The following is a 12219-nucleotide window of genomic DNA, read 5'->3' as shown; positions in this document are numbered from 1 at the left end:
CGAAGGCAGAGGGCCACAGCTTGCAGCACCTCAGACAGACTTTCTGTGAACCTCTGTGAAACCGTCTGGAGGAAACCCACTGCCCTCACCAGCCCTAACGCCGCCCGGCACACACGGGGCCGACGAACGTCTCGCGGGGCGCTGCTGCGGCACGCTCTTGCAGACCTCTCCATCACCTCTGTGGTATAAAGCCCCTCGGCCAGGATCGCCGGCTCAGTAAACAGGAAAAGGAACCGGACCGTCTGCGACGGATGCGCTGCCGCAGTGCGTGGCCGTCTTTGCTAATAATTCTTCTTGTGGCCAGCAGTAATTTTAGATTGCATTTTAGGAACCAGTGCAGAACAATAAACACACTGCGGATATCATTCTCAAGTATGCACTTAAGCATCTATCAAGTTTCAAAGTGGGATTTAGGTGTTTTATCTCACTTGCGTAAATCCTCTTGCTGCATAAGGAGCATGCCCTTGTCCTAACACCCCCGGCCAGGCCCCCGTGGTCCTACTGGCTTTCACCTGCGGAGGCCAAACCCCCGAGGTCTTCACGTTCTCGTGCTGTGGGTACTACCAGACTGCAAAGTCTCTCCAGCCTGACCCCTGCGGCATAGAAATAAGAAGTTTTTACTTTTTCCAACAGTCCATATGTCAGGTTTGCTCACTGAAAATAAACAGATTTCAGAAGAATGTGCTCACCCACTCACCACTGGATAAGGATGGGTGTTTCTGGGAAGATTACTGCTCTTTTCCACTGAGGTGCTCTCTGAAAATTTGAACAGTGGATTGGGGCGAGGGGTTACCACAGCTGCAGGATTTTAAACTGTCCATATCCTGGTACTGAGCTGTGCATACCCCCCTGAAGTCATCAGTGGCTCTGCACCACTGACCACAAAATGACCAATTTGCAGGATGTGCTCCCCAGAAAAGCTCCCTGCTAGATCCATGAAAAAACAGACTACGCAGAAATTGTCAGCTTTGTCCGGACTGGCCCATTTTTAACTTGCAGTCCTAATCTCTAGGACTTCAGGCAATTCCTGTGTTTACTGGGAGTTCATTCAGTCCTAATCCTATATCAAGAGTTAACAAACGTGTTCTCGCGTAAGCAGTAATGGCGCAACAGCCACATTTCAGAAGGTGATTCAAAATGGTATTTCCAAACGGTAGTGCATAGTGAAGACACCAAAACCAAGACACCACATATGGAGACAGCTACGCTGTATAAACAACAGGATCCTTTTGAGAATATACTCTTATCGGGGGTGAGTTTGGCAGGGGAGACTAGCCATGCAGTATCTCTGCAAGATAGGGCTGCAATTAAGCTGGTTGCTTTATCACTAGTGGTCCAAAGAACCTCATGTGATATGTAAAACCTAATTCCCTCGTTTCTGGTGCACTCCTCTCTGTCCAGAGCAGCTGGCCGTGCTCATTTGATACGGAGGTGTAATATCCCGGCTCCTGCAGGAACCAATTGTTGCAGCTATGCTCTGCTGCAAAAGGCAACTGTTAGGGGAAGAGAAGCACTTGGGGAAGGAAGTCAATTTTGCAGCATAGCATTCTTCCCTCCAGTTCTTTTTAAATACTTGGGAAGCTAATCACAAGCAACCTACTCCTTGCAACTTGTCAGCTGAGGCATGCAAAATAACCACGTACACAGATCTTGTACATGTGAAACAATACTTAAAACCCTATTTATTGTAAATGATAAGGAGTTAATGTTAAGTTTAAACCACGAGGGAGGTTTAAACCACAAAGGTAGTTTAACCTTAACCTCATCTCTTAAGAATTTGTACCAGGCTAAGAGAGCACAAGCTGCCAGTTGCTGCAGCTTAACAAATTGCTTCTTGTCAAGCAAACTGCAGTAATTTGAGGTCTGTGGCTAACTGTCCATAAACTGAGTGAAGCTTATGGAGTCACTGTGAAATCAGGCAAGACTACCAGACCTTCTGGAGAAAAGTGCAGCACGTCGTAGCTATAAGCAATAGCCTCTGGGTCACAAAGCAGTTCTACAGTGTGAATAGGATAGAAAACATCTATACAGCCAGTTGGTCCAACCAACCTTAGCTGCATCTGAAACCTTTCCTCCCTGACAGCCACCAAGAAAAGCAAAGGGAGCTTTGTGGTTGACTTCCCAAAGTGCATCCTCCCACAGAGGAAAGACTGGGATTTGGAGAAGAGCTCTTGGAAGAGGAACTGGCACTTACTTGACAACTCTGCGCTGAATGGAAAACAGAGTATGTCACTGCTGCTGGTTTTGGCAGTTAGCTGCAACCGTTATTCACTGCCTGCGTGCAGGTAGCTCTTTCCTGAGCGTTTTCAAAGCACGTTTCTTGAAAGCTGTTGTAGCCAAAGTGTAAAGACATCACTCTTCCTCCACAGAAACGCAGCAAGTAGTAAAATATTAACATGACCAAAGCTGACCTTCTGAATTTCTATTTGCTTAGTGAGCTGTTCCTAATCAAAGTGAGCTCTTTCCCCCTCGTCCCCAGCCCGGCTCATTCCCATAATCAGCGCATGGAGCCCAACACGCAGCATGTGATTTCCGAGCACCAGCACGGGCTGGTTACGGAGCTTCAGGTAGCTAAACGCCAGCAACCGCAGGTCGCACGCCAGCTACAAAGCAACTGGTGGGTCAAGCGTGGGGAAAGTTAAGAAAGCAGCTCACGAGTGTCTGGCACTGCTGGCTCCAGCCCTCCGCATGCACCAGCGCTAGGAAGGATGCAGAAACGGGTCCGAGAGGCGGCGCAGAGTACGGGCTTTCTGGGGCGACAGGGTTGGCACAGCGCCTCTGTCCCCGTAAAAATAGCAAGGTGGGGGTGACCAAACCAGGAGGACTTGAAACCCCCCTCCATTCAGAGCCTGCTCACAAAGGGAATTACTCACCCAGCAGACAGGGAAGATTTTATCCAGCCTGGCAGCGCATTTCACTTTCTTCACCTACGGCTCCAGGCGGGCTCTTACCCCCACCCGTTCTTCTGATTGTTTGAAATACAATGCAAACTAAAGAAAACACATCCATCAAGCACACGAGCATTAGAAAGGAAAACGTTATTACCTGGAATAGTCCCCTTTAGCTTCCTACAATTGAAAAACAGTGACAGAGTTAAAACACGAGCTCCTTAAGAGTCCGAGAGAGTTTTCCCAGCATTGTTCCCTGCCCGGCTCCCGCTCCCCGGCCTGCCCTGGCTGCGGTCACGCTCGGGCGGCCCGCGGGGGCTGCGTGCACGCGTTCGAGACAGGTCCTGGCCCCCGATGCTTCCAGCTGTAGATTAACCACCCACACCATAAATAATACAGCTTCCAAAAACCGGGACGAATTTCCACATTCCAACTCAAACGTCACTTTTACTGCAGCAGAAGCAAAATACAACTCTCTCCCCTGTCAAGCAAATCCAGCGAAAGGTTGGCTTTACAAGCAGGTCAGCAGGGGAGAGAACTGTGTTTGCTCAAGACGAGAACAGTCCAGGCAGATGAAACCACCGCAGCTTTGCTGGAGCATCTGCTCAGTGAAAATGCAGTTGGGGTGGGAGGAGTACAGAACACCACCTTATGTACAGCAGAAATTTCATAGCAACTGGTAAATAGCTAGAGTTTAAATATAAGGACAGGGGGAAAAAAAGACTAATAAAAGGAAAAAATAACATAACCTATTTTATTATAATAGAGGAACAAAACTATAGGCTGTGAAAGAAAAAAATCACAGGGGTAATATAGAAAATTTTAGCTACAGTATTCTAATTCTTTTCCTTCTCTCAAATCTCTAGAACATACTTAAATTAGAAAATTAAAGAGAGAAATCGAAGAGGAACCTCCCGAAATTAATTACTTCCCTTAAGGAGTTTTTTTTCTCCTTCTTTCCCTCCTTCAAACTGAAATTGCTCAAACGTAAATGTCTCTCACTAGCCAAAGAAGAGCTACAATACTGGGAGCTGGGTTTTTTTTTAATTTATTTATTGTTATTTTTTTTAATCTGCAGAGTCTATAAACGCTGCTACGTGGTTTTGCCTTCACAGAGGAGGGGGAAAAAAAAACAGAAAACCAAAACCCAGCTAAACTAACAAGCAAGCCAAGCTGCTGCACATGCCAAAGCTGCAGAGCTAGAGCAAGCGACCGCGCGCCGCGGGAAAGGCGGCCTTACCTGTAAAACCAGCGCTGCTAACTTGAAGACGGTCTCGCTTCCCACCTCGATCTGGCCCTGCGGGCGCGGAGAGCAGAGCGTTAGCGACGCCCATCCCCGCGCCGCCCGGCCGCCCGCCAGCCCCGACCGTACCACCGCGAGGGGGGATCCGGCCGAGCGGGCGCAGCTCGGGGTTTTGCCGGTGCTGGAGACCGCCGCCGGCGCAGGACTGCGCTGCCCGGCGGGACGCGGCGCCCCGAGCGCCCGCCCGGCGCGCGCAGCTTGCGCCGCCCGCGGGGCCGCGCTCGCCGCCCCGGTGCGGTGTCTCTCCCCTTGGCGGCCGTTTGGTACGCGCACACAGGCCGGTCCCCCTCCCCTCCAAACCAACCCCTTCCACTCGCTCCTGCCGTTCGCCCTCTCCTTGCCACTGCGCGTTTTCCGTGCAAAGCGGGGCCTTACCGCACCTCACTGCGTGCGCCTGGTCAGGTGCCTAATCCCCAGACATGCTAAACAACCCCCCATGAGCGAGGGAGGCAGCGCTGCACTCCAGGTAGTTCCAGCTCAAAGCACACCAGCTCCCAGGACAGGGACCTCGGTTTGGTTTTGATGGTGCTACGCACACCCATGATGCTATAGAGAAATAATATTTATTCATCACCAAGCTAGGATAACTAATCTCCCTTTCCCCCACACAGCCAGGATTTTACAGCCTTCGATGCTAGCAAGTACCCTTGAGTTTTACTGCAACGTGCAGGACCCCCCAACTCCAAAATCTCCTCCTTGACCCCGCTCCAAAACGGAGCGCCTTGCAGTTATGTCTGGAAGCACTATGCACCCAGCGACTCTGACTGTGTCCAGCTGATGCTAAACGCTAAAATATCAAAACTACACACACAGACTTTTTTTTCCTGCTTGTAATCTTAAATGCAATCTTCCAGAGTCAGTTTCTGGAGAGCAGCAATCCCAGCCTTCACTCTACGCTGGGATCAGCGGTCAGACCAGAAGAGCAAAGCAGACACACTCACAGTTGCATTCCCAGGCTGCCAAAGCTGCCCCGTCCCTCCCGCGCCCCGTGAACGACATACAAAGGGCATAACCGAGCCCAGGAACTGTCCCGTGAGTTTTCACGCGTTTTGTTTTTTTCTTGTTGACAGCCTACAAGTGAAGACGCTGAACACGATGCCTGTCTGCTGTCACCGAGATGCCAGCGCATCCTTCTGTCACCTAGGATCTGCTGGCTGAACGGGAGGACAAAGCAGACTGAAAGCTGAGGCAATGCCAAAAGCTCCTACAGAATTACACACAGATACAGGAAGAAGACATATCAAAATATATAGGGCACATCTGGAGCTGAGCTAATTTACCACAGCTGCAGGTCTGGCCCACAGAGACTAAATTCAAAAGTGAACAAACAAATAATTCAATTTTCATGGAAAGGAAGTTTTTTGCCAGCTTTGTCAATAATAAAGCATTCCAGGCCCGCCGCTCCCCCGGGCTCCTCCGTAAGGGCAGACTAAAGGAATTTCCCCTTCCCAACAGGTGTGGCAGCAGCTATGCAGAAGCAGCCTCCTAAGCATTCACACACATATTTTATTAGCGGGGAGGAAGAGGAGGGGCACATCACAAATTAGGAAAGAAAAATAGCTTCAATTTCTCCCTTCTTTCAAGTCTCTTTAATGTTGATGCTTAAGATAAAAAGACAGCGGTTGCAGCCGAGCAATTCTTCACATAGGTGCAACTTTAAGTCGCTTTGTTACTTCCAGGTCTGTGTCAGGCTAGTCTTTGTAATGCAGTTCTGAGCTGCCCTTTTTATTTTTTAAGCTTAAAATGCATCTGCTCAAACAGCTTCTGAGGCTAATGGAGGCAACGGGCAGCTTATGGGCAATGGAGGCACCCCAGCACCCCTCTCCCTGGGCCAACGCTCCTGCACTTTCGCACAGAGAGATCCCAACATGAGAAAACGCCATCGCCCTGCAACCTCTGCTTAGCCGGAAAGACAGGCTCTCCTTTAGCAGAGCTGTCCCTGGACCACAAAGTCACGGAAAACAGGGCCAGGAGGGACCTTAAAAGCTCATCAAGACCATCTCCCTGCCCCAAGGCAGAATTAACTATGTGGCTCATCACCTTTTAAGTGTACAACAAATTTGGTGGAGGAGGGATGCAACTATCCAAACGCAACCCTTACATCAAAGGCCTCCTCTGTTTGTTGCCAGGTCCAAGGAAATCTTGGCAGTACCTGGGGCAAGCTGCCTTGCAACCAGCACCCATGTCTCTACTGACCTATAGCAAAAGCAGCTGCTGGCATTGCAGGAGTGTTTGAGGCTTAATAAGCAGGCATCTTCGCACCTTTCATCTTCAAAGCACGTCACAACCATTAATGATTATCAATAGGAATTATGAAGCTGCTCTTCAAGTTTTAAGAAACTCTGGTCACTTTACTGGGCTCTACGGCACTGCCACGAATGTTAAAAGTGATCACACCACGCACTTCACGTAGGGTATTGAGACATCAAATGAGTGGAACAGCAGGACTGCTGAGGACTGCCTTTTTTAGGTGATGAAGTTTCAGTCTTTGCTTCCCAGACAAGGGTTTTGCTGTGCTCATGTCCTCACTTTCAGCTGCTTTTGCTCAGCAGCTGCATTTAGGAGCATATAGGGAAGAACGCTGCTCCCTAGCCTGACCTATTTCAAGCAAGACATTGGTGGTGTCTCTACGGGGGAATCTCCCCGTCTCTTTTCACTGCAGGAGCTCATGCTAAAAGACAGAAACTCACTGAGTACAAAATGCCCACATGCATTCACAAACATAATTCTGCAAATGTCAGTTCTGTGAAAAACGCTTTCTGGGTGGTTATAAATATCCCCATATATTAGACTGGATCTTCTTACAAATCAAAATTACGTATCACAACAGCCAGAGGTAAAACTGGGGCAGGAAAAGGAGATGAACAGGACGCACCAGATGCATCACTGCCACCAAGGCCTCATGTCAACACACACACCCCTGGATTAGGTTCAGCGTTTTAAATGAGCTACCCTACTGTATCATGAAGCCAATACTTTCTAAAGTTATCATTACTGTTTTACTGCACCGTCTCTGCAGCCGGCGTACACCAGCACCCGAAAGCGCTCTTGCGCGGGCGCCTGCGGTCCCCTCCAGGGCAGTCCCGCGGAGCTGCTGCGGCGCTCAGCGCAGGGCAGACCAGGCTTCGCCCTGTAACGGCCGCGGCGGAAGCCGGGGCCGCTCGGGGGGAAGCTCTGTACAAGATAAACAGTCAGCAGAACCCCTGCCTTTACGGGGCTGAAAATCGAGGAAGAAAAGGCCAACACAGGGAGGCGAAGGGACTGACCCGAAGTCATGCAGTAGTTAAGTAGCAGAGACCAGATTTGGATTAGGGGCTCCCAAAGCCCAGTTCAGCCTTTATCCATCATACGCTAAGGCTACACAAGTGACGGTCTCTCGGACAATTCCCTTTGAGCCTGCAATTCTTTTCCATCACAGTATAACGTTATTTGCCATCTGGTCCCCCAATCGGCCCTTGCGATAATGTAATACAGCCCTGGGTTGTCAAGGAGTTTGGACAGCCTTCAACTTGACACAAATCCATATAGAAATATGTGCCACTCAAAAAGGCGCGCAGGACCACAATTCTTTCCACTCGTTCAAACAATGTTTTGATTTTGTAACTATCCCTCCGCCCCTGAGGCTGGTGAACAAGGTTTTCTGTTTTAGCATAGCTTTAACAAAAAGGTTAAATTTCAAAAATAGATGGGGAAGATGGGTTGTAAAAAAGATTCATTTACAGCGCCTGCAATTGCCAGGGTAATTTAAGCAGAGGCTTCAGCAAGCAGGCAGGGGGCCCTGGGAGCCAGCTCAGCAGAATGCTCTCATGGCCACGTGTTGAATATGAAGATGGACTATTTTACCAGATTTATCCCAAATGGGAACAAGGTCACTAGCAAGAGGTTAAGCAGATGGATGTAATCCAGCTAATGTAATCCGAATCTTCTACATTTTAGATGTAAATAAGTTTAAGCAGAACAGAGGGAGCACCTCCAGGGAGGGGATGAAACTGATATTTTTCAATTAGAGTTTGCATAGGGACCAATCATTTTAACCAACGAGACAAATTCATCCCCTCATATGGCTTTCCAAAAGGCCACTAGCTTATTAAAACAGTGTCATACTGAAAACGTCAGAATAATAAAAGGATGTAGCAGATGTCAAATGTGAGTGACAATTACTATACAGCAGGAATATGTCCATATCTCAGCAGCTAGGAAGAACAACTGCCTTTGGTGCCCATGGGCAGAATTTGGTCCCCAATTCAGATGATACCTCAGGTGTTTTGCTACCCAGAGATAGACTTAAGAATGTGATAAAAACCACAAGGCTTCATCATAACTACAATAGAGAACCTTCATTAGATCCAGCATCAACACAAGAATTTACTGTCATACAGATAAAAGTCTGAAACCCTGATGAAAATGCAGATCAAGAATGAAGATAGTCAGATGAGTATTAACTGTGCTAAGCAAATATTTAAAATCAGATTAAAGCAGATTAAAAATACAAGAAAGCAACATTCCAGAGCTGTCATCTTTAACTCTTTAGAGCCATGGCAAGAAGTGAAAACTGGTATGATTTCCTCAATGCAGATACAGACTGTGGAGATCCACCAAAGACTGACAACAAAACTGTTTTAAACAAAAATTTGAGATTTAGGATATTAAAATCCTTCTTCTCTCAAATCAACCCCTTTAAAACTTTACTGTTAACTAAAGATGCCCACAAACATCGTTACACACATTGAGTGAATACTCTCAAGACTGCCCCAGTATTGAATATAATTACCTGTGATTACCGAAAAGGTAAGGGGTGCAATTAGAGAGGAAGGAACCAAGTGCATAAAACAAAGCGCTCAGACTAAGGCAGGCAATTAATTGGGTGTGGACCCGGCACAAGTGAAAGAAGCAATACCAGCTCCTGTGCCCTTACCCACTGCCGCCGCAGTTCCCGACGAGCGATCCAGTATCTGCAGGATGCGTCCCGACAGCCAAAGGTTTCCGCACAAACCAAGAGTCAGATCGCTGCAGTGCAAAGAGCTCAGCAACTTTGCAGCGCGCAGGGCTTACCCGGGAGCAGAGGCTGCAGGCGAGGGGGCCCCTGCTGCTGCTGGGCACGGCGCTCTAGACGGCAGGAGTGGTTGTAAGCCACAACCTGTTACGTGACGTAACGAAAGTAGCTTGGGAGTAACTAGGTCAGGCAAATTCAGCAACTCGCTCTTTCAGTGTGGCTGTGCTGGATAATTATCACAACAAGGCAAACAATAGCAGCAAATGAATAACCCAAAACTTAAAAGTGATACCTACAGGGCCCGCTCTGATTACGGATGTTCACACGGCCACCCCAACCTTGGCTACTGTCACCTGGGGATCACGCTACCCTGCAAAGCCCAGTATCAGATGTCCCATCCTATCCCCAGCCCATGAAGCTGCAAACTTTGCTGATAACCTTGATTAGGACCAATGCGCTACTCAAGGACAAGATTCCCAGGCTGAGAAAAATCACAGTAAGGCAAACCTCCATCTGCAGTACATTAAGGAGGCAAAGCAAAACACAGAAAGAGCAGGAGACACAAATACAAATACAATACAAGCCAAAAGGCAGCTCCTTCCGACCCTCCTCAAAAAGGCACTTTGGAGTTGCACTCATACTTCATTTACCTCCACCACGGAGAGCAGTTTGGATTACTTAGGTGGCCTCACAACTGCTTCACAATATTTAGATAGCCTGTTAAATCTTTCACTTCATCCAGTGACCATGCCACACCATCGGATTTTCTACAGTAAAGTCTTCTTGATTACACACCTGACTGAGGAGGTTGCCCTCTCCCCGCAACAAGTTCCAGCAGGCCTGCTGCAGTCCAACCAGAGCCAGGTGGAAGGTTTTGCAGAACCCTTGCTGGAGTCATGATACATAAATGCCCAGCCACCCTGAGCTCCCCTAGAGAAGGGGCGGAGGAGGGATGGCAGCCTGAGCCCAAACCAGCTCTATGGACACACAGCAGCCCATCCACAGCACAGTGCACTGTGGCAGGAATTGCTTCTTTCTAGCTCAGTTGGTTAGGTCATTCCAGGAGAGAGAGAGAGAGAGAGATGATCCCATCTCCCTTGCCTGCTTTTTGTATCTTAGCTGACACTTAGATGAAATTCTAGGGATAAAGCAGCTACTTTGGCACTAGGCTGCATACTGTTCAGCACATCAGGGCCCCAGTCACTTAGTGCTGTTATTTTGCATGATCATGATATAAAGCAAAGGCAAAGAACAGAGGAAGGACACACAAGGAGACTTCCCTGTTTGTGAGCCAGGGTATATAGCAAGCGTCATTAGATTTAATGCATAATCAGCGTTTCACTTTCCTACCTCAGCACCACGTTGAGATATCCAAACATCAACAACACAACAGGCTGAGCTGTCAGAGCATATTTACTCCATGGCCAGAAGATCAAAGGCACAACACTTGCCATCACAATTAATGCCAGCAGGTGGACCGAGGAGGAAGACAACTGCAGAAGACGTGAGGTGTGAAGTTCAAGCTGCAAACCAACTCTACAACATGGATTTCTCATAAGCAATAGGACAACCTAGCAGGAACACAACCTACCCCTTTCCCAGCAGACCCTCATAGGGTCTCTGTGGCACCAACGTCATTGAATATATCTGCACCATAGTTGAGTCCCCCTTCAGTCACAGGCATAGCCCAACTGGTCTGAGAACTCAAAGGGTAATGACAAGCGAGGAGCCCCACAAGGTTTGTCAGTTTACATTAGTGTTAGGGTCCTGCCTCCCTCCCAAAGGGGAAGGTAATGCACATTTTGTCCATGTGCTAACTTTGATCCATTCTTTTTAATCTACTGACATGTTGCTGGAGAACTTGGGTGATGGAGCTGGCTGCCAACATCTGCAGGAGCAAAAGACAACAGACCCTCTGGCGCAGAAGTGCCATTAAGGGTGACTGGTCCTGTCAATCTTTGTCTTGGACTTCACATGTGTGATCTTCCGGAGCAAAATGACAGATACAGGAAACGGACAGAGGGTATTTTAATAGTCTTGGAGAGATCAGACTACACTCTGTTACAAGGTTGTATGGGAGCGCTGCCCTCTCTCTAGGGATGTGGGAGAATTAGGAAATATCTGTTATAAAACTTTCAAGAGCTTTCTAATATACGACCACTTTGCTCTCCAAGAGCTGGAAGCTAGCCACACTTTATACTCACACCAGGGGTCTGTTTCAACAGCTCCTCTTGGTAAGCACAAGTCTTCAGACTGCCAAGTGCTTGCAAGAATCGCTGTTCATGAAGCTAATGCAGTTACAGACTCCACTGAAAACTTCCATTTCTTTTAACCTTTTTTTTTTTTTTAAGTGATTCTTACAAGTCCTTGAAACACATGGGAAATTAAATAAATCTCCTAACACCCAAATATGGAGAGGAAAAGGGGAACCCAGCCAACCAAGATCTTAGTTTACAGAATGTATTTTAAGGACTGGCAAAGAGTCAACGGTATGGCTGCAAAGCTATATGGAGGTTAGATCTAATGTATAATAAACTTGACAGTGCTTCACTAGCCAAGTAGGGTGTTATTTTTCCAAAGTTAGCTGTTTTGAAAGAAGAAAAGACTAATCTATCTTTTTAAATTTATCATCAACATGTGACCAGTTCCTGTCTACCTCCTTAAATGCATCCCAGTTATGGTCAAGCGCCTCTGCAATAACATACTGTGCATGTTACGAGGCTTCCCTATTCTTATGCAAACACATCAATTCTGAGACCCACTTTAGCTGAAATTAAACATTAGGCTTTCACTATTTAAAATCCAACTGGGTAGTAGATTGCAGTACAGATCATTATAAATCTAAACTCAGCTTCTTAGATTCATTGACAGTAAAGACAGCTTTTAAATTGAAGTTGTCACCACTAAAGGTTTTAAGCAGCAGGTCTTTAAGGTCTTGAAAGAGAGAGGAATATAAGAAAACAGAACCCAGAAGTATGCAAAGCTTCCTTCCAGTCTTTCTTCCTCCTAGCATTATCTCAAAATACACGTGGATA

The 12219-nt window shown here is 47.5% G+C and overlaps 1 protein-coding gene across 3 annotated transcripts in view; it reads right to left on the bottom strand.

Moving 5' to 3' along the window:
• Nucleotides 1-12219, bottom strand: part of FRMD4B (FERM domain containing 4B) — a 144608-nt gene that overhangs the window by 38659 nt on the left and 93730 nt on the right. Inside the window, exons 6-7 of one of the 3 annotated variants that reach the window (XM_062585698.1) lie at nucleotides 4129-4185; nucleotides 3046-3068 (exon numbers count right to left, since the gene is read on the bottom strand). The exons of the other annotated variants lie outside the window; for them this stretch is intronic. Coding sequence (XP_062441682.1) covers nucleotides 3046-3068; nucleotides 4129-4185 — 80 coding nt within the window. The remainder of the gene's footprint in view (nucleotides 1-3045; nucleotides 3069-4128; nucleotides 4186-12219) is intronic. 3 annotated transcript variants of the gene reach the window in all.

The sequence above is a fragment of the Rhea pennata genome, chromosome 12 (assembly GCF_028389875.1).
Source record: "Rhea pennata isolate bPtePen1 chromosome 12, bPtePen1.pri, whole genome shotgun sequence".
Taxonomy (NCBI): domain Eukaryota; kingdom Metazoa; phylum Chordata; class Aves; order Rheiformes; family Rheidae; genus Rhea; species Rhea pennata.
Note: the sequence above shows the minus strand (reverse complement) of the source record. Positions and strands in the feature narration are given on the sequence as shown.